This window comes from Paroedura picta, chromosome 8 (genome assembly GCF_049243985.1).
Source record: "Paroedura picta isolate Pp20150507F chromosome 8, Ppicta_v3.0, whole genome shotgun sequence".
Classification (NCBI taxonomy): Eukaryota; Metazoa; Chordata; class Lepidosauria; order Squamata; family Gekkonidae; genus Paroedura; species Paroedura picta.
Window position 1 is genome coordinate 15958255 of NC_135376.1, and position 22641 is coordinate 15980895.

A 22641-nucleotide genomic window follows, 5' to 3' on the forward strand; every position below is an offset into this window, starting at 1 on the left:
TCAACTTCTGAAACATGAGATTTTGCAACGTTGTTGTGTATGTAATGCCAGCAGTGTGTGTGTGTGTGTGTGGAGTAAACATTTTCATATCACAGGTGTTCTAAATAATAGGTTGATTTCAAAGATAGTTTTAGAGGATTTTTTAAGAATCCTTGTTGCCTTTTAAAATAAGAAAACAAATCTGATTGCATTGGCCATGAACAGGATTTGAAGCCGTTTCCGTGACAAAATGTTCCACTTTGCAGGCCCTTGCGGGAGGATGGAGGGCTTGAAGGATTGTTTTTGTTTTTAACCATGCAGATAAATAACTGACATGGCCCAAACTCTGGTAGGGCGAGGAACCCCAAATGCCGTCCTCAGAATCCGTCCTATTGAAAACACAACCCGTTCTTCCTTTTTCTTTCAACAGGTTTCTTCAGGCAAAGTAAAGCTGAGAGTACTTAAAGAACAAACTCAAGGTAATGAGTTGTCAGTATTTGGAAACCTTTGACAAAGTATGAGAACTTGGGTTCTATGCTAAATGGAGCATTTAGGGACCCTTTGGTAGAGCAATACCCTGGAGCAGCGGTCCCCAACCTTTCTGTGGTCGGGGACCGCCTCCGGGGGTAGGGGAGAGCCAACGGCCCGGGCACCGCGCAGTTGCCGCGCATGCATGTTTTCTTCAGCAGGGGGAGCAAACGTGTATGCGCAGCAGCTCCGTGCATGCTCATTTGCGTCGCCGGCGGCCGCGCCTGCCTCTTCCCCTCCCTCTCGCAGCAAGAAGCTAGCCGGGCCGCGAGCGAAGTGGCCGCTTCGCTCACGGCCTGGCGAGCTTCCCGCTGCGGGGGGGAGGCAGGCGCAGCTGCCGGCGGCCTGGTACCGTGGCCTTCACGGCCCGCAGACCGGGGGTTGACGACCCCCGCCCTGGATAATTGTGGCTATTAGGGGCAGTGGAGGCAGCAGCTGTATGCCTCACAATCATGCTTGGATCCAGGTACGGCTTAGGCCCCTGTCTTGCCAGCTTTTGTTTTTACAAAATAAATGAAGGATTAGTTTGAGAGAGTATTCTAGAGAAGTCTCTCCTCCACATACCTAACCCCCACCTCTTTATCCTAACACAAACTTCTTCAGCCTTTTGATCCTGGAGGCACACCTGAAATGTTTTTCAGGCTTCAAGGTACCATAAAAGTGATGTCAGCTGGCCATGCCCCCATACCTGGTCACAGTGATCCGTGTGATGGCCATCTCTAGATTGGACTTCTACTGCCCTTATCCCTGACCCAGAAATTGCAGCTGGTACAAAATGCAGCTGTCTGGTCCTCACAGGAACATCTCGGAAGGCCTGTATTCGTCCTGTGCTCTGGTAGCCGCACTGGCTCCCAGTTGAATTCCGGATAAGGTTTAAGGTTTTGGTACTTAATCTTTAAGGCCATCTGCAGCCCATGCCTGGTGTGCCTGAGGGACCATCTCTCTGCCTGTGTCCCAAAGAGTGCTCCGCTTTTCAAATGCTAACCGGTTGGTGGTCCCTGGCCCCAAAGAAGTATTTCTGACCTCAACCTTGTCCCCCGTTGGCATCATAGGTACTGGCTGGGCCCCTGGGGGGCTGCACGGCTTTTACCTTGGCTTCAGAAGCAGCGCAGCCACTGCCTTGGCCACTGCTGGCATCACAGGCGCTGGACCACTGGGGGTAGGGGTGTGGCCTCTACCTCAGCCTCAACTCCCTTGGCCTCTCCTGCCTCTTCTGGCGTGCTCCCTGGGGCGGGACTACAGACGTCACGTCCGTATTCATATCCGTTTGAGGAGGTGCGCCAGAAGATGTATCCCCCATCAAAAAGCAGTCTACGTCAGTGCTCTGCTGTGTCCAGATGTTTCCCCATTAACAGCTGTTCAAGCAGTTTCAGGTTTTATTCGTGTCAGTGTTTCCCTCCCCTGTGCCACTCGATGTGACGCAATAATCTCTGCTTCCTGCCGTTTATAACTTTTTTTATCTTTGCAGTTCCAGAGCCGGCTAAGCCGTTAGTCGCCCACAGAGTTGCAAGTGCTGCCTCTGCAGAAAAGCCAAAAGTTAAGGGAAAGCCCTGTGGCCAGTGTGAAGCTAAGACTGCCTTGCTGGTAAGTGGGGCAGGGAGAGAAGGCTAGCCCTATTCTGACCGTGGGCAGAGATCTGTAAGAATGCCTCAGAGGAGGGAAGGTGGCCAAGCTCACTGGTGGGCCATTTCAGTATTGAAATAGTGAAGGATTACTTGTATCCACTGAAGAGAGCAAGTACTGGATCCAAACAAAATTCTTCTAGAAGATTTTAAATGTGTACATTTTTGGTTGAGCTCTGATTTAGTTGGCCTAAGATCTCCTCGAATTTTGGAAGCCAAGCAGCATTGGCCCTGGCTAGTAGAATCATAGAATCATAGAATCATAGAGCTGGAAGGGGCCATACAGGCCATGTAGTCCAACCCCCTGCTCAACGCAGGATCAGCCCTAAGCATCCTAAAGCATTCTAGTACTTGGATGAGAGGCCACCCGGAAAGTCCAGAGCTGCCCAAAAACTGGTTGCCATGCCATTGCATTACTGCTTCGTCACCTATTTAAAATTCATGCTGGTTTTATTGTGAACTCCCACCAGACAACAATAGATAACAGTGGTCTTTTTGGGTTGATGGTGGTCAGAGAAGATACGAATACCAAACGCATCATTGAACACCAGTTCATAGAATCATAGAATCATAGAGTTGAAAGGTACCTCCTGGGTGTACCATCTAGTCCAACCCCCTGCACTATGCAGGACACTCACAACCCTATCGCTCACCAACTGTAACCTGCCACCCCCTTGAGCCTTCACAGAATCAGCCTCTCCGTCAGATGGCTATCCAGGCTCTGTTTAAAAATTTCCAAAGATGGAGAACCCACCACCTCCCAAGGAAGCCTGTTCCGCTCTGTCAGGAACTTCGTCCAGATGTTTAGACGGAATTTCTTTTGAATTAATTTCATCCCTTTGGTTCTGGTCCATCCTTCCTGGGCAACAGAGAACAACTCTGCTTCATCCTCCATGTGGCAGCCTTTTAAATACTTGAAGTTGTAGACTGCATTCCACTTTCAGCCACCTTCACCTCCCCGCCCGTTTCAAATGGCTTTGTGAGATGAGCAAGAGAAAAAGAGAAACTTGCTTTGCTTTTACAACCTCATTTCCTCCCTTTTTCTCCAGGTGTGTTTGGACTGTGGAGAAGACTATTGTCCAAGCTGCTTTGCCAGAGTCCACCAGAAGGGGGCACTGAAGCACCATAGAACCACTTGCTTGCAGGTGCGAGTTTTTTTTTTTGTGCGTATGCAAGACCTGCGTCTATAACTGTAAGATCCTTCTGTCTACGAAGGCATGACCGTTTTACAGTTCCATAAGTGCTTTTAATTGTCTTATGTAGAATTTTTAATTTGTCCAGGCAGAATCATCATCTTTTTTTTTCCTTAGCAGAGTATTCAGAAACATTATTGAGTCAGCGGGAAAAAACAGCAACAGAAGTTTGGATGAGCTTTTACAGTGTCGTAGTTGATTTTAGGATCTAAGGCTGAAACAAATAATGGTCAATATGTTCAGAGACTGAGGCAGCTCCGTGTTACTTACAGCATTATGGCAGTGAAGATTTCATCCCAAGATTGGTTCACTCAGAGGTGGCTTCTATTCACCCCCCTCCCACAGATGGCAGCAGAAAGTTCACATGTCCTGAGGCTGTCACTGTGTCACCTAGGCCAGGTAGCAGAGCAGGGCTTCCTGTCCATCTTTGTGAGTCTCTGTGTCTGTAATGAAACCATTAACGTTGCTGGGTTGCTGTTCCTTTCGGCAGAATGCTTTCTTTCCCCTGGATTTCTTTCTGCTGAGGCTCACCAGTGTGATTTGGGTAGTGTGGGTTTTTAAAACACTGACAGTTTCCTGCACTGTATCTTTTTCCTCCCCTGGTCATGGTGCAAATTTAGTTCCTCAGTCACTGTTCTTCCAGTGGGGGTGGACCTCCGTGTGGATTCTTCCCGTGACACTCCAGGAAACATTTGGAAGTGACAACCGTGTCGGGTCTTCCTCATCTAATCACTGCCCATCATGTTAATGGGGCAGTTGTAGGCTAAGAGGGACCCATGCCTCTGGGACCTGAACACACAGCATCATTTCCTGAGCATTGTTGTATGGCGTGAGAAGACTCACATAAGCTTTATCAGGAGTTAATTTGTGGGGAAAGTGTGGGGGGCATTTACTTTCTCGAATTCTCGAATTCTGCATCCTGCTTTGCCATTGGCTATCTGTAGTTTTCTTTCCGTACAGAGAAGCAGCTTGGCATAGTGGTTAAGGGTGGTGACTTCTGTAGAATCAGGTTTGATTCCCCATATCTCCACGTGTAGCTGGCTTGGTGACCCTGGACCAGTCATGGTTCTCTTAGAGCTCTCTCAGCTTCATCTACCTCCCAGGTGTCGATTTTGGGAGTGGCGGGCAATAAATTGAATAATAATAATAATAATAATAATAATAATAATAATAATAATAATAATAATAATATGGCTGGCCACTAGCCCTCTCGTCAAGAGATTCTTGTGATACATTACTGGTTAGACCAGGGGTAGTCAAACTGCGGCCTTCCAGATGTCCATGGACTACAATTCCAGCGTTTGCTGGCATGGGGCTCATGGGAATTGTAGTCCATGGATATCTGGAGGGCCGCAGTTTGACTACCCCTGGGTTAGACTGTGCATGTCAGAGTACAACCATGAACACTAGCAAGATGCAGATACATAGATTCTACAGCTGAAAGATATCATCACAGAAGGAAAGGACCTCAGGTGAAACTCTTATTCTGACTAGGACACAGCTGGGCTGCCAGTCACAGGCAGTTGGGGGGAGGGGGTTTCTAGCCCATGTTAGACAAAATCCTTGAAGTTTTCCTAAAGGAAAAAAAAAAGAGCCTGCTGAGCAACAAGGTTTATCTGATTTCCCTCTTCCTTGCTCCCAGGTCAATAAGCGTTTGTACATATGGAATGATGTGATAAGCGGATGACTTATAGTGTTTTGCATTTGGAACTGTTTGAAGTCTTAAATTTCTGTGCACAGGCCAAGGGTAATGGAGACCTTCTGTATGCGACAAAAGTGAAAGCCGAGCCCCTCTGTATGGTGCCTAAGCGAAAGAGACGGTAGATTTGGTGGAGTTCCTCTGTGAGCATTGTAGAAAAGACGATTTTGACATGTGTGCTTGGAAATTGTGAGCACTGCTTGTAGACACTTGGAACCTACAGCAAAACAGATGCACTGTTATGGTTGGCAGTAGTTGATTCTGTCCTCCTTTTGTATCCTTCCAGAGTTTCTAAAATTAAAAGGGCTTCCGTACTTGGTGTACTGGTTAAGAGTGTGGACTTTTTATCTGGCGAGCTGGGTTTGATTCCGCACTCCCCACATGCAACCAGCTGGGTGACCTTGGGCTCGCCACAGCACTGATAAAGCTGTTCTGACTGAGCAGTAATATCAGGGCTCTCAGCTTCACCTCCCTCACAGGGTGTCTGTTGTGGAGAGAGGAAAGGGAAGGCGACTGTAAGCTGCTTTTAGACTCCTTCAGGTAGAGAAAAGCAGCATATAAGAACCAACTCTTCTTCTTCTTCTTCGTTGCTACTAGATTTAAATATAAGAATTTTGTGTATAGGGGGTTAACTTGGATATACAGTATTTTCTAATATATTTAGTATCCAGATTGATATTTATATTGAGCTTTTGCTGCCACATTGGGCCTGGGTCTGGCTTGGCTTATGTGGTCCAACAGTGGTCCTCATGGTCTAGACTCCCTTCCCCCACTTCAATTGGCTTGGATTTTCTGGTTTGACATTGAATGTGGTGGGGTTTCAACATTGGTTTGTGGTTCTGCTGGGATTCTCTGGTTCAACGTTGGTTCTGTTGGGCTTGTTGGTAGTGTTTGTATTGGGAGGCTTTTGGCTGGTGGTTGTTCAGGCTTGCGTGTTTGACTATTCTTTGTCTTGGATAAAGCGTGGATTCCCCCCCCTCCTTTAGAAAACAATGGAAGATGGCCGGGGGCACCTTATTTGGGGACCTGTGGAATTGGATTCCTTGGTTCAATTCACTTGATACATGGGGGCACTTTAATGGACAGGAAACAGTAACCTCCCTGCAATTTTCGTGTCATTTGCTTACCCCACCTAGTCCCCTGAAAAGATTCCCTCTAGGGAATAATGGACTCAAATAATGTAATTTCTGGGAAAACCCCAAATATTGACCCAGTACTGGAGACACAGTAACTCTAGAACATTGATAATTATGCCACCTGTGTGATACAATATTTTCCCCATCCTGAGACATGAGAACCAGCTGAAAGCTTAACACACATCATGCCTGTAACAGAGAGAAAAAGCAGTTGTCTGTATATTCTGGCCCAGATTAAACTTAAGGCTATGAATGAGGTATTTGAATAGCTGCAAGCTGGATAGGATGCAATAGGAACTTTTGCATGTGTTGCTGTATCTACTTTACAAGTTCTCTTGTGTTACAGATCGGACAGCTATATCTGTGTCTGTTCTATAAAGACATAAGGTCTCGTATCTAAGATGTTTGGCTTTCAACTACTAGGGATTTTTTGCCTCTTTCTGGCTGGTGGTGGGCTCACATCTACCAGCCGAACTACCTGCAGGCTTGCCTTGATAGGAAGCTCCACGCAGAAGAGTCTTCACAGTGTTGGAATTATAGTCTTGGGGGACATATTTGGTGGCGTTTAGGGAGGAAGGTGAAATAAAGAAGCTCAGCTGATAGTCACAGACTCTGCTAAGGGGACCTATAATAATTTCTTGTCCAGTGATTCCTTGGAGAATTAAGGAATGGCCCTAAACAGATCTGCTCAGAAGTAACCCCCTTTTAGTTAGTGGGGATTACTCTCCAGGAAATGTTAATAGGATGCCAGCCTTAGGCTTGGATCGGAATCCTCCTTTCCACTTCCGCTGCATCCTGTTTGACCTGGGGTGTTTCTCTGCTGGGGAGCACATCTCTCAAGTGTGAAGATCTTCCTATCATTCAAGATCAGTGCAGAAACGTACTGACTTGCAGAGGGAAGGGCATTGCAGCAGAGACCTATCTTTGTAACAGATGAAGATGAGAGCTAACAGAAGCAAGGCTCAGAAACCCAAGCCTTTGTTTATATCTGCTCTATAAAACGAAGCCAGCTGCAGTTGTAGCACATTGCTGGGTTCCAGTCGAGGTATGTTGGAAGTGTTAACGATATAAAGGGCCTTCAGTGTACTTAAGAAAGCGTACAGGTAATATGCAACGACTAAGGTGTGAAGGAGCGGGACAAGTCATTGATGCACCAGGTTTTTATGTACGGCATACACTGGGGATGGGTCAAGGCTGGACGTTTTTACTGAGGCCTGGGGGGGGGTAGTCTTTTGCTGAGGGACGTTGCCACCTCCACCTGAGCCCTGCTCCGTTTGCTTTCCCACTGGTGCCCCTGACTTCCCGTTGCCCTCTGGGTGGCGCTGCCAGCAGCAGCTGAGCAGTGCTACGCCGAGGGGGAGCCCCAGCCTCGGCGGCTGCTGGAGAACACCAAAGGTGAGCTGGCGGCAGAGTGGCAGGGCAGCCCCCGAGGCAACAGCCGGGGAGGAGAGGGAGGAGGAGGAGGAGCCGACTGATCCACAGACCGGTACCGGTCCCCGGACCGGGGGTTAGGGACCACTGATGTACAGGACACGGAGAAAGATGAGAGAACGTTGGAATGCGAGTTGAGATGGTTGGAAGGATTGTGAGTTTTGCTCAGGAAGAGAATTGATTTGAGAGAGCTGCCGGTGCGAGGATAAATAGCGTTTTCTTTCGGGGCCTGTCCTTTTCTGTGTAATCTTTTTCATGAGCTGATTGGATGAATACTTTCTAGCTTTCTTTATTTCTGGTTCAAGCTAAAGTCGCCAGCCCTTTGATGCAGGCTGGTATTCCATCCCACCCCCCCCCTTTGTTTTTGAATGGCCTAGAACTGACCCTTTGTAGTTTGCTTGATGAATCTGTTCCAAAGACTAGTAATCAAGGGAGAGCAAAAGTTGCCGGGCAATCCCCAGGAGAGTCACACCTTGCTGACCTTATCAAATTCAGAGGATTTAGAAGAGAGTAATTCTGCTTAAGGTGTCATTGTAAGTTCGAGATTGGGAGCAGGTGTGCACATCGCGGTAGCGATGGAGAGAGTCAAACATGGAACACAACAGGTGATTGCAAAGCCGCTAGACTGCCTCTTTATAACGTAAGAGCATTCACTAATTCTCGCAGAAGAGTCAGCGAGTGTGCCTAGTGTATTACACAGGTTGTTGACTCTGCCGGAGCATCTGTTGAGTGAGATGCTTGCCAAGCAGGGAAGAGACAGTGCCGCTGTACAGGGGCCTCGTCTGCTGAAAGTATAAGCAACCATAAGGAAAAGGGTAAACTGCACTGGGTGGCCTCTATTATTGTATTCGATATTAGCCATTTGGATGGGTAGGGTTTTTTTTTCTTGCAAAAAGCACATGGCAATTACTTGTTGGGCGGGGGGCATATTTGAAGTTATGTCTCTTGGAGTCTGTTGAGTGCTGCATTTTTCTCGTGTTTGATGACCATAGACCAGCCATTCTTAACCTTGTTTTGGACAAAGACCTTTTAGGAGTTCTTCTCAGGTTCCAGCCCCCCCCCCCCCCCCCAGTAGACTGGCCACTTGCACAATGAGCTAGGCTAAAAATGGCCTAAGCTGAGAGTGAAATAACTATCCTCGACGTACCTACTCTTATATATACACTAGTAATCAAGCCCGCTGCAGCTAAATGCAGCGGGCGCTAGGGACTCACTGTGGGTGGGTGCTCCCTCGGCGGCGTTCTTCCGGCGGTGGCGGTCCGATGGGGCGGTGGCTGCCCTGGGCGGCGTTCTTTCGGCGGCAGCGGCCTGACGCTCTCACTGCATCAGGCCACCAGGCAGGGAGCCCCCGGCAGCCGCGCTTCGCGCGACGACCCTTCCTCATCATGGACAAATCCCACCTAGCAAGCCCTTAACCATTTATTTAGTCCGTGGCGCCCGCGGCGCCACGGGCGGTTTAAAGATGATACAGATTTCTAGAACATTCAACCATGAGACGCATGTGCGCTGTTTTGTTTTGTTTTTCCTTGAATGCTTTTATTCTAGCACGCACAAAAGAATGGGTTACATTATTTATTTTTCTCTCCCGTGACGAAGGTCAAACTTTCTAGCAATTGATGATATCATGCATGACGAAAACGGCATTTTAAAGGTGCCAAGGCTCCCCGGGGGTGGGGGCGGGGGGATATGACTCACAAGGAGAATGGCTTCCACTGAGAAACTAGCATTCTGCTTAAGTAAGCACTTCAGGTTGTTCTCCTTGGTCTTAAGCACCATGGGCTTTAATCATTCTGTTCAGCTGATAGTGGCACATTCCTCCTGTGTAGTGTGAAGAGATGTCACCTCTGTTCATCTTCCAATTTCAGTGCAGCCCCACATGGAGACTGCGCCTGTGCAAGCCAGCCACAAACCATTTTCCCCTGGCTTAAAGGTTCTGAAGGGGACACCCTGCCTTTGCCGGAGCTGGATCATAGGTGTGATTTCCCACCCAGGCATCACATGTTTTGGTGGCAGGTGCTCCCTTCCCTCCCTTCCTTTCTTTGCCACCATGGAGTTCGGAAGCTTTCCTGGCATATTCTCTAGACTTGTGTTGTTTCCTGTTCTCGACAGGCTTAAGTCGAGACCATCTGGCCTGCCCCGAACTTTTCTCTTTGGAAGACTCCTTGTTGTGCTGAAATTCTGGAGACCGAGACATTGATTAGAGCAGGCTTTCTCAACCGGGGTTTCGTGAGACCTTGGGTTTCTCGACGGCCCCGGAAGGGTTTCCTGAATGGGTGGGAGTGAATTCATTATGTACATATATTTGAAATTAGTCAAACATTTATTGCATGATATGTTTTAGGGCAAGGGTAGTCAAACTGCGGCCCTCCAGATGTCTATGGACTACAATTCCCCTGAGCGTTTGCTGGCAGGGGCTCATGGGAATTGTAGTCCATGGACATCTGGAGGGCCGCAGTTTGACTACCCCTGTTTTAGGGGTTTCTCAACAGTAAAAAAAGCTTAGAAAGGCTGGCTTAGAGTCTCTCTACTTGAATCCAGTTGGGTTTGATGATAAAATGGGAGAATTCCCATTTGGAACCTTCTCAGCCAATACAGTTCATTGGGGCTTCCCTGGATGCCATCAGTACTGGGGCATTCCTACCTGTAAACACAGAGTTCCTTAGCTCGGGGGTAGTCAACCTGTGGTCCTCCAGATGTCCATGGACTACAATTCCCATGAGCCCCTGCCAGCGTTTGCTGGCAGGGGCTGATGGGAATTGTAGTCCATGAACATCTGGAGGACCACAGGTTGACTACCCCTGCCTTGGCTCATGCCTTCCTGAAGAAAAGATGGCAAGTGGTCCGATCCATCCAAAGGTTACTGGGACCAGTGGCCTCTACCATTGCTGTGAGTCCCCCCTCCCCTTGCTAGGTTACCCAACTGTGTGAGCTGCAGTTTCGGTTTGTTAGGAAGTACAATCCTTCCAAGCATGCCCCTCATTGGGCTTTAAAATGATGCATTTCCCACCCCAACAAGAGGCAGTGCTGTGGACCAGTCCTTGGCAGCTCACCCTGTAATCTTTAGCAGTGTTGCACCCTTCTTAGCCTATTGACTTTGGTGGATTTAGGATTGTGCTGTTAGTTTTCCGAAGGGTTTCCCGGTAGGGTTAGCCAGTTTTAAACATGGGGATGAACAACTTGTATTGTTTGTTTCGGCTGTCAAGTCCCTGCCAAGTCGGTGTCTGCCACCACCCAGGTTTGGCATGTAACTGTCCTGTTGCTGCTATTGCAGAAGCCATAAGGGTTCTTCGTGGGGTTTTTTGAATTCGGTATATTGATCCTCTTTCTTCCATAGGCAAAAGCGCCCGTTTCAGTTGAGAAACTGCAGGCTGCTCAGCAGTTCCTGAAAAAAATCTATCCTGATGAACCTAATGGCAAGGTTAATTCTGAACAGAAGAAAGAAGTTAATTTCTTGGAGGATTCATCAGACATGTCTTCACCTTTACCGAAAACACCAGCTTGTGCTACAGAGGTAATCCAAGAAATATGTTATCGGAACTATTCTGTCTCTGAAATCAGCAAGTTGAGAGCCAGACTGGAGAGCCTCTAATCTGGCATGCCAGATTAGAAGTCCGCACTCCTAACCACTACACCAAACTGGCTCTCAATCTGTAACAATCTGTAACAAAAGCACAGGACATGGCAGACCAGCAAGGAATAAGGTAACACATCGAGATTTAAAAAAATTAAATTTGAATGACTACTCTGGGTGCAATGCATAGCTAAAATGCTTGGGAAACCAATGGAACATAAGCAAGTAACATATTGGAATGCAGTTAACAGAATTCAAACATTCCACAGTACTTGAATACCATTCAAAGGAGACAATGAACACACCAGACAACTGGTCCATCAAGGTCAATACTGTCTAGTCAAGGTCAAGGCTAGACAGCAGCCTCCAGGGTTCCAGGCAGAGGTCTTTCACACTGCCTATGAACTAATGAAGTCAAAACCTTCCTCCACATATCCCAGAAGGATGCATTCACATCTATAGGGGAGAGTACATATTGTGCCACCCGAGCATCTCATAGAATCATAGAATTGGAGGGTGCCACACAGGCCATCTAGTCTAACCCCCTGCTCAACGCAGGATCAGCCCTAAGCATCCTAAAGCATCCAAGAAAAGTGTGCATCCAACCTTTGCTTGAAGGCTGCCAGTGAGGGGGAGCTCACCACCTCCTTAGCAGCCTATTCCACTGCTGAACTCATAGATAACAGCCACAGCTCTCTAGACACTAGCGTGGTGTAGTGGTTGGAGGTTCAGGAGACCCAAAACCAAATCCCCCACCACGACCTTGCTGGATGACTTTGGGCCAGTCTCTGTCTCTCACTGCAGGCCACCACTCCAAACTTGGGATGTGGATAAAAAGGAGGGGAGAACCATGCCTACCACCCTGAGGTCCTTAGAAGAAAGGCATAATTTTTTTTTAATGTACAAGATAGATAGGCAGAGAGAAACAAGGATGGCCTGAAAAGAAGGAATGCTTGCCGTTGGGTTGATTTGATTTTTATACTGCCCTCCCAGCGAGTCAACTGTGGTAATTGTGGACATACCTGCACAAAAGATATGTCTACTGTTAATGACTGGGGGTCTAGAGAACCAGTTTGGTGTAGTGGTTAGGAGTGCGGACTTCTAATCTGGCATGCCGGGTTCGATTCTGCGCTCCCCCACATGCCATCAGCTGGGTGACCTTGGGCTCATGACGGCACTGATAAAACTGCTCTGACCGGGCAGTGATATTGGGGCTCTCTCAGCCTCACCCACCCCACAGGGTGTCTGTTGTGGGGAGAGGAATGGGAAGGCGACTGTAAGCCGCTTTGAGCCTCCTTCGAGTAGGGAAAAGCGGCATAGAAGAACCAACTCTTCTTCTTCTTCTAAAGAGCTGAATCACACAACACAAAACACCTCAGCCACTCCAGTGGAGAGCACAAGATGTACAAGGTACACATCAAGCCATCTTTTCACAAACACACCTGCAGGGACAAGAAGATCTCAGGGCCTTGTGTCTAGAGACAAGCCCCCGCCCCCTCATATTAAAATATTAATGGCATTAAGACAAGGATAATGCTAGCTATTATTAAACTCCCACTGCAGAGCCGGTGACTGGATTTTGTGAGGCATCTTAAAAGCTTCTTCGTCCATGTTGCAGCAGGCAATACTTTTCCATCCCTTCCCCCCTCCCCGCCCAGAAGTGATGCATAGGCTACCTAACAGTGTGTTATGTAACAACACTGTGACAAACTATATTTAGACATGTTTTTAAGAGAAGCCTGTTACCCATTCTTCGCTCCAAATTAAGGCTTCTTAAAAAAAATAGGAAAAAAAGCATTTTGCAAAGCCGTGATGTAACTGTGATGCACTCAGACTGGGTTGCATCCTCAACAAATGAGCCTTTTGATAAGAGAAGAAGAAAAGAAGAGATGATTTTTATACTCCGCTTAAGGTAGAGACCTTAAGGAGTCTCAGAGCCGCTTACAATCGCCTTTCCCTTCCTGTCCTTGCAACAGGCAATTTATGAGGAGGGTGGGACTGAGAAAGCTCTGAGAGAACTGTGACTCTTCCAAGGTCACTCAGCAGGTTTCCTAGAGAGGGAAAGTGGGAAATTGGGCCCGGCTCTCCAGTTTAGAGAGCGCTCTCTCAGCCTCACCCACCCCACAGGGTGTCTGTTGTGGGGAGAGGAATGGGAGCCTCCTTCGGGTAGGGAAAAGCGGCATATAAGAACCAACTCTTCTTCTTCTTCTTCTTCTTCTTCTTCTTCTTCTTCTTCTTCTTCTTCTTCATTTTAGAATGATGATCGTTTTGATGAGCAGGTTTGTCCTAGAGAAGTGCCAAAGAAATGTATTAAAGAAATCAGTTGATTGTCGCATTGCTGTATACTGTTAGAGAGCCAGCGTGGCTAGGAGTGGCAGCTTCTAATCTGGCGAGCCGGGTTTGATTCCCCGCTCCGCCACATGCAGCCAGCTGGGTGACCTTGGGCTCCCCACAGCACTGATAAGGCTATTCTGACCAAGCAGTAATCTCAGGGCTCTCTCAGCCTCACCTCCCTCACAGGGTGTCTGTGGTGGGGAGAGGAAGGGAAGGTGATTGTAAGCTGCTTTGAGAAAAAGCGGCATATAAAAACCAATTCTTCTTCGTCATCATCGTCTATTAAAACTTGATGTCTTCAATGTAGAAGTCCGTGGGTGTGCATGTCTGTATCTAGTCATGTTCTTTGGGTATACTGGAATTAATGGATTTCAATGAGTCACAGGCAATTCTTGAACTTAATTCAGGAGGCTTTTACAGTACCAGGAGGAGTTACGTCCCCGTGCCGGATGGGCGGGTCTTTACTGAACGGTACCTTTAACGAAGAAGAGTCTGCAAAGCTTTTCCAGGAAGCACTAAATCAGTGGAGAAGCGGAAATTCCCCTCGGAAGCGCACGGAAGAACGTTGTTGCCAGTCTGAGCCAGGTAGAGAACAATAGCTGCTAAACAATGTTTGAGAAAAACATGTTTTCCACAGCAACACATTCTTCAGTCTGAACAAACAGGCACAGCCCTAATTTTTACTGGGCTTTCAAGCTAAGTGCAGTTACGTCGGAGAACATTGCCAAATAAGAAACAAAATGCAACAGTTTATTGTGGTATTCTTAAAACAGGAGATCAAAAATAACCAAACGCAGCTGCCGATTGCGTCTCCAGCATAAGGCAGTCACAGCTCTTCTATACCAAGGGTTGGATCTAGACTAAGTTTCTAAATTTTGTCCATTGGTTTTCCCCTCCCGACTGTGGATTTTATCCTCACTAGAATCCCAGGGTGTACAATCTGGTCCCCCCTCCCCCCTCCCATTAGGGCCCTGTGCACAGTATTAGGTGGTATAGGGATCTTATGTCATCTGTTATGTTTTGCCAGTCAGCATTGCCATTGGTACCGGCCCGATGGTCCAGTATATTTTTATTAGTATATAATATAGAATATATCAGCTTTTTATGATGTTGAGGATTGTTTTAAGATTACTGGGGCTTGTATTTAGGTTATGTTTTTAGATGTGATTTGTACATTGTTCTTTTCTGTGAACCGCCGCGAGCCAGCTTGCTGGGAGCGGCGGTATAAAAGTCCAATAAATAAATAATAGAAGGATACACTTGGGATACTCTAAGGCAGGGGTAGTCAAACTGCGGCCCTCCAGATGTCCATGGACCACAATTCCCAGAATTGTGGTCCATGGACATCTGGAAGGCCGCAGTTTGACTACCCCTGCTCTAAGGAGCTTTATTATTAGGATTGTCAGCATTCAGTTGTGTGTGTCCAATACATGCATTTGGTTGGAGAATGAAGATAGGCAGTTCTGAGATAGCATTGCCCTGGTTGCTGGTCCCGCGTCTACAGAACATCTGCCTTACATTAACAAGTACCGATCATGGATGGGTGAAGGATCTGCTGTGACTGCATGGCTAGGGTTGGGCATCCACTGCATGGGTTGTACAAGTCTACCAGGGATCATGAGTTACACACCTAGAATTTTTTTCTGAGTCCTCAGCCCCCTTCTGCTTACATTGTTGGAGCTTAAGCGTTATCACGGATGATGAGATACGATTGCTAAATTGCTACGTTTGAATGGTCGCTCTTTTCCCCCCGTATTCTTACAGAAAATATAGAAACCTGCGAGGCACAAACGAGTCCTCCCGTTATGAAAAAACCGATGGAAATTCAATTCAAAGAGGATAGCCTGAAATATATGGAAAAATTATGGCTTATGAAATATAAAAGGTATTCATGAAATTGCCTACACACACAAAAGAAACTGTGTTTCCGGATCTAGTTGCCTCTTTTAACGTCGTGTTTTAATAAATCAAAGCATCTATATAGCCATATTGAAAATTATTGCTATATAGTTGGGTATATATTAAATTGAGTGACTTAATTTTCAGGGATTATGTTGTTAGTCAGCAAGCAGTGAAATGTTTTGTGCTTGCCGTGGTCGTAGAAGTAACTACGGGTATGAATTTTAGGGTTGACAAGAGCTGCAGTTTAGCCTTGGCTTGCATTGATTTGGTGTTCTCTGCCTGGATCCCAGCAATAACATGTAGCCATTCTTAGAAGAACCAGTCAATGTCCCTGAACACCAAACTTCAATCAGGGTGTTCAGACAAAAGGGTAAAAGGTAAAGGTAAAGGTATCCCCAAGAGCCTCTTGTGGCGCAGAGTGGTAAGGCAGCCGTCTGAAAGCTTTGCCCATGAGGCCGGGAGTTCAATCCCGGCAGCCGGCTCAAGGTTGACTCAGCCTTCCATCCTTCCGAGGTCGGTAAAATGAGTACCCAGCTTGCTGGGGGGTAAATGGTAATGACTGGGGAAGGCACTGGCAAACCACCCCGTATTGAGTCTGCCACCTTTACCTTTACCTTTAAAGGTATCCCCTGTGCAAGCACCGGGTCATGTCTGACCCTTGGGGTGACGCCCTCTAGTGTTTTCATGGCAGACTCAATATGGGGTGGTTTGCCAGTGCCTTCCCCAGTCATTACCATTTACCCCCCAGCAAGCTGGGTACTCATTTTACCGACCTCGGAAGGATGGAAGGCTGAGTCAACCTTGAGCCGGCTGCTGGGATCGAACTCCCATTTCTGCTGCCTTACCACCCTGCACCACAAGAGGCTCTTCAGACAAAAGGGATTTGTAGTTACAACAGTTAAAACAAGATATGTTCTGGCCCCTGCCATTTATCTGTCTCAGCTAGTAATAAGTAAACAAAGAAGGGCATTTACCCTTGCGAGATGCTCCGTCTTGCCTTCAGCTCTTGTAGAGGGTCTCTATAAGAACATTCCCCTTACACTGAGACAATGTTTTTGTGGGAGTGGCGAAATTGATACAAGAGCGCATATATTGTTCCACTGCCCTGCTTATGTAGACATTCGTAGCAACTTGATTGAACCACTCCTTAAAAAGTTGCCAGAACATCATGATGTTGATCAAGCAAAGAGGCTGCTAAGTGAGGGGTCCCCCCAGGTGACAACTCAGCTGGTTAAGTTTTGTGCCGCCGCCATAAAAATCCAATGCGCCAAAGTAGCATAGTTTTAAGTTCTATTTTATGATCTGTTTTAAATTTTATTACATTAAATGACCATATTCTTTTGGTCTCTTATGTATCGACTTCATATAACTTGGTCTGAACGGCTGTAATAAAGTTTGATTGATTGATAGTGTATCACTGCAGTTTTGAAACATTTGTTTTTTTCCCTTTTTGTTACTTTGATAGAACTCCACTTGATATGTTGCCAGACGTTCTAGAAGATGAACTTAAGCCTACCCAATTTACAAAGTCCCCGATCAATGAAGCTCATGATACTTGGGTTGGAGAAGAGGAAGTAAAGGATGAGGAAGTTGTAAATGCTTATTTAGCAGGTCTGCTAGCATCTTGATTCATTATATAGATTATTTTAATATTCCCATAAAAATGTAAAGGTATCCCCGGTGCAAGCACCGGGTCACGTCTGACCCTTGGGGTGACGCCCTCCAGCGTTTTCATGGCAGACTCAATACGGGGTGGTTTGCCAGTGCCTTCCCCAGTCATTACCGTTTACCCCCCAGCAAGCTGGGTACTCATTTTACCGACCTCGGAAGGATGGAAGGCTGAGTCAACCTTGAGCCGGCTCTGCTGGGATTGAACCCCCAGCCTCATGGGCAGAGCTTTCAGACTGCATGTCTGCTGCCTTACCACTCTGCGCCACAAGAGGTTCTTATAGTATTCCCATAGGTAGGACTATAAGAATATGATTGGTCTGAGATACTGTAAATGCTCATTTTCTTTGAGGATTTTTCAGTCTAATATCAGTTGAGGTATCTTAACAAGGTATCTCAACTGCTCACTCCTAGAATATGAAACTAGAGTGTACTATCATGTTTGGTGTTTCCTTAATCTGGAGTTGTTTGTCCACATGTGTAATGTAAATTAGGATGTGTTGGTATAAGACTTTAAAAAGAAACCTGGCTGGATTTCTTTTTAAATTTTCAGCTGAAGAGATGAAAAAATTATGGGCAGATGTCAGGAAAGAAGATCCTGAGGAAGTTCCTGTAAATTTTGTGTCTTCTGTGAAAATTGAGATCCTTGGAAGTGTAAGTACATATTGCGTGGTGTGTTCCATTCTGTGTTATTTGTTGCGGCTAAAACCTCTTATAAACATATATGATTTTGCACAGTGCCCAAGTCAGACAACTTAATCTCCATTTACTAAAAAAAAAAAAAAATGAAAACTGGGAATTCAGAGAACTTCTTAACCCCCTATACTCAGTTCATGCTTTCCTCGATTTCCTGGCTTGGTAGGACTGCCTGCATTTCGTCCAGTATTTTGTTCTTAGTTTGAGGCAGTGCCCAGAAGGAGAGGCCCAACAGCGGCTTCTAGCCATGGTGAATCAAAGAAACTTTCATACTCGGAGGCAATAAACCTTCTGAGTCCTTGTGCTAGTAGGCAACTTTGTGGTGAGGAACTTGTTCTCTGTGCCCTGTTTATTAGACCTCCAGGGCCACAGGTTGGCTCTGCGTAAGCGGAGATGCTGGACTAGGTGGGCCTGTGGTTTCATCCAGCAAGACTGTTCTTATGAGCTGGCGTTTCTTCAAGAGCTTGCTTTCTACACCAAAGCTCAGCCCTGAGATATGGAAAGTGCTGATGCAGAAAGAGTGTGCCTTTGAGTTTATCCGTAGCAGCTTGGCTTTGTCAGTCAGTCAACATAATGCTGCTACTGCGGTTCTGGAATTAGGAAGGTGACAAAGGGGATCTCTGACTCTTGGCACCTCTCCATATAGTGATCAAGTGCTGGATATAATCTGTTGGCAAAACAGAGATGCGTAGCTGCCTTTGCTGGACAAAAACTGGTCATTTGATAGCAGCAGCAGCAACAAATAAGGATTCTGTTCACTTCCAATGGGCTTGCCTCCATTCAGGCTGCATACAAGGAAAGGCCTAGCGACTGAGATTCCAAAGGGCTTCCAGTCTCCATATTGTAGGGGGAAGAAAGCCAGGGAAAATCATTTTCATACTGACACTCGGGACAAGGTCGTTTTAGAGTGTGCTCATTCACAATAAAGCTCCTTCTTAGATTTCAGATGACAACGTGGTTATGCATTTGAGCCTTCAGAGTGGAGAGATCTGATTTTTTTTAAAGATATATATATTTATTTTTTAATAAGGCTTGCAAGGAGGAGCCAGAAGAACCTGCCAACTTTGTGGTTTCGGAAGCTGGCTGTGAAGAGTTTGATGAGGACAGGTAATGATTTTGAGCTGGTTGTGACGTATGGGTGCACACGGCTGCCCAGATTAATTTTGGTCAGTGTCCATAATAAGGCTTTGCAAATACCCATTGCCGTTTGTGCTGGACAGCCCAGATTTCTGCCTCTTAGCAAGTGGGTTAACTTTGTGTTCTCCCATAAGACATTTCAGTAATAAAAGGAGACAGTTTGGCATGGTTCCATTTTATAGTTTTTGTTTTTTCCATGCTCCTTTCTCCAGTTACTTCCGTGTATCTTGTGTCAATGATCTATATCAGGGGTAGTCAAACTGCGGCTCTCCAGATGTCCATGGACTACAATTCCCATGAGCCCCTGCCAGCAAATGCTGGCAGGGGCTCATGGGAATTGTAGTCCATGGATATCTGGAGGGCCGCAGTTTGACTACCCCTGATCTATACGAAATGGCTCCAGTGTATACTCAGCAGGACAGATGATTTGCAGGGCCAAAGGCCTTCTGGACAAAACATATCGTACTGTGTCGTTCATACGTATTTTCAACTCGCATAGATCTGTAGGAGGAAGTTTTTCCATCTGACAATCTGGTCGTTTTTCCCCCTCCGTTCTGATTTTCCCCGTATATGTCAAGCACTACCATGGCTGAAAATCGCAAAACCGAACCAGACATTTTTCCGGCACGAGCTGTCGACGTTCTCACGAGGCCACCTCTTTCTTCTGCGGTTGACAAAGAAGATGATTTGACTGTTTTTCATAATAAACATGATGAGACCCCTAGAGGTAAGCTTGGAGCATCCGCTTTTGCCGTAGGAGGACTTGTGTCAACATTGTTTTTTTGCCTACAATTATCTAGTGCTTGTTCACACTTCAAAAGCACAGCTTTATCACTTGGATCGAGCATTAAGGAGCAGTTTCTATGTGCATCATCTAAAAAGGCACATCGTTTTGGCAGCTGCCAGCGTGCCCACTTGAGCAACCTTTCATAGAAATACAAGTTGGTGAAACTGGATTGGAAAAAAGGGTTCACCTCGGAATCTACCCCAGGCTGTTGCTGTCGGTGATGTGGAAAGGCATAGAGCTACTTCTGCTGAAATTTGCACTGCTGAGATCTGAAGTGCTAGCTTGGTTGTAGTGGTTAGGAGTGTGGACTTCTAAGCTAGTGAGCCAGGTTTGATTCCATGCTTCTCCACATGCAACCAGCTGGGTGACCTTGGGATAGTCATAGCTCTGATAAAGCTGTTCTGACCAAGCAGTAATATCAGGGCTCTCTCAGCCTCACCCACCCCACAGGGTGTCTGTTGTGGGGAGAGGAAGGGAAGGCGACTGTAAGCCACTTTGAGACTCCGTCAGGTAGAGAAAAGTAGCATATAAGAACCAACTCTTCTTCTTCTAGGTGAGCACTAAAATGCATGTTACGCAGGTGTGATCCAAGCATCTGCCATCATGTAATAATTTGTTAATGAAAACATGGTGTGATTCAGTGTAACAGAAAATAAAAAAGAGGGGGAAATGTATCAAAGAATAAAGCCAGGTTGGGCAGGATGGGGAATAACAATTGCTCCAGCTTTTAGGCTTGAGGCATTTTTCCTGTGGTCCAAACTTATTTATGTTTTTGATTAACTTTTTAAAATTATTTTTGAAATTTGTAAATAGCCAGATTAAGGGAAATTCGTAAAAGCCAGCCATTTGTGCACCGCCAACAGCTTCTGTCTGAATTCAGATCCCCAGTTTTATGTGTGAGCTGATGTAACTTGTGTGTTTAATGGACTATTTTAAGATAATTATTTGACAGTTTACATGCAAGGATTTAAACTGATGTAACGTGTGTGGTTTTCTCTCCCCCCCCCTTCCTTAGCAAGCTCACTTTCTGTACAGTCGGAAAGAACGGATGTTCCTCATGATCCTGGCAGTTCAGAAGAAAGAGCGGCAGCAAAAGAAAAACCCGTTGTAGTGAAAAAGCATCGCTCCGGCATGTCACCGGGGCAGATTTCTCGTCCTCCCGAGTTGGCTTCTTGTGAAACCTCCCTTCAGACAGAATTCCTTAAAGACTACGAGAGAGCACTAGAGTCAAGGGAAGCTTCATCTGTAACTACCAAAAGTTCCCCGGTAAAAAAGAAAAAAGAAAGACTTGTTCCCCATCACTTCTCCCTGAATTGCATTTCAAATTATTAGCAATAAGAATACATTTCTGGCTCACAAGGCATATTGCCCTTTTAGCCTAACTCATAGAATAAGACTATTTTTTTCCCACTGCGGGAACTAAAGGGATTTGTCTGTGCAGGGTCATCAGATGGCTGAGAGGAGGAAAAGGGAGAAAAGAGTCAGCATAGGAGGGACTGTGGCTCACTGGAAGAGCTTCTGCTTTGCATGTGGAAGGTCCCAGTATCAATCTCCAGTTTAAAAGGACCGGGAAGTAGGTGATAGGAAAGGCCTCTCTGCCTGAGACCCTGGAGAGCTGCTACCAATCAGAGCAGACATTACTGACCTTGAAGGACTTATGGTCTGGTTCTGTATAAGGCAGCTGCATGTATGTTCCTGTGCAGGATGCTTCCTTCACTATCTGTGAAGAGGGCTTATACTTCTTTACCTTTGCCCTGTTTCCTTTTCAAGTAAAATATGCTGTTTAGAAAATGTGTATGACACCTTTCCCGGCTTTTTCCATTCACTCATTGACTTTTCAAAGCAATCCTGTAACTGCATATACATGGAAGCTTCCTCTTTGACTCATTCTGCACATGTTGGATAATGCTGTTATATCTGTGGGTTCATCGAAGGAAGCCAGGACACTGGGCATACAAACAGCTCTTTCATTATAATCTCACCATGAGAGCAAGTTGGAGTAAGCAACGTTCATTTGGGATCTTGAACCAGTGTTCAGGCAGCAAACCTTGGTTAAACTTTATCTGCACAGACTCATAGAAGTTTTAAAGTATTAAAGTATTTCAGCCTGCTGTGGAAATCCACCCAGTCTGGTTTAACAATAGCCAAAAGTTTGTGTAAAATAGTTTGATCTTTACAATTCCTTTTGTGTCATCCCAGTTGTTGCAAAAAGTGGCCTCAAAAGAGAAGCCCATTGGTGCTCCTTATCGAGGACTTGAGGGATTCTTTGCAATGAGTACAAGCTCTCAGGAAGTCACAGTGGACTTGTTCCCTTCATCACGCACAGGCAAGCAAACTCCAAGCAAGGGCATTTCATTAACAGGTAGGAATGAAAACTAAAGTTCCCCACCTTCTATCCATCACTTACTGAGTGCACATGCTTTTAGGGCTTGGCATCCACCATTACAGCATAAGGTATAAAGTGGTATCCTTATCTGCATGTGCCAAGCCTAGGGTGTAATTTGTGAGTGAGTGAATCATGCATACATGGGCATAAGTGCAAGCAAACAGACATGCACTAGTCCCCCATTTAAGCTGTGTTATATGTACCCTATCAAAGGGAAATACAGTGATTTCTGGTCATCTGAAAAATTAATGGTTTCTCTCTCAAACTCAGCTTTGGGGAAGGTCTGCTTTCTGTTTAATAGTAATCTGTATTAAGCTGTTTTGGAAATGATTAATTAACCATTCCGAGGTAACTCAATGAAAGTTCGGACATAGCTCAGTATGGATAAAACCAGTACATTCACTTTAGTTCTTACATTTTAGGCTAATAAGAGTCTCTTAAGCTATTCACAGGTAGGTAAAATCTTTGAGAGGCTTTTGTTCCAGTTTTTTCCAAACACTCCAGTACATGTTCCTTGAATATTCACTGTCTGTTCTCTTTCCCGGAAGACTGGTACACTCTTTCCAGTATCC

General features: G+C 46.0%; 1 protein-coding gene across 2 annotated transcripts in view; it reads left to right on the forward strand.

Annotated features, from left to right (window-relative positions):
- ZBBX (zinc finger B-box domain containing) overlaps positions 1 to 22641 on the forward strand; it is a 37787-nt gene that overhangs the window by 11259 nt on the left and 3887 nt on the right. For both annotated transcript variants that reach the window (XM_077348501.1, XM_077348503.1), the window contains exons 5-16: positions 410 to 458; positions 1976 to 2091; positions 3179 to 3274; positions 10923 to 11099; positions 13901 to 14078; positions 15258 to 15378; positions 16861 to 17006; positions 17617 to 17717; positions 18790 to 18866; positions 19475 to 19623; positions 20699 to 20949; positions 21883 to 22045. In XM_077348501.1, the coding sequence (XP_077204616.1) occupies positions 410 to 458; positions 1976 to 2091; positions 3179 to 3274; positions 10923 to 11099; positions 13901 to 14078; positions 15258 to 15378; positions 16861 to 17006; positions 17617 to 17717; positions 18790 to 18866; positions 19475 to 19623; positions 20699 to 20949; positions 21883 to 22045 (1624 nt within the window). The remainder of the gene's footprint in view (positions 1 to 409; positions 459 to 1975; positions 2092 to 3178; positions 3275 to 10922; positions 11100 to 13900; positions 14079 to 15257; positions 15379 to 16860; positions 17007 to 17616; positions 17718 to 18789; positions 18867 to 19474; positions 19624 to 20698; positions 20950 to 21882; positions 22046 to 22641) is intronic.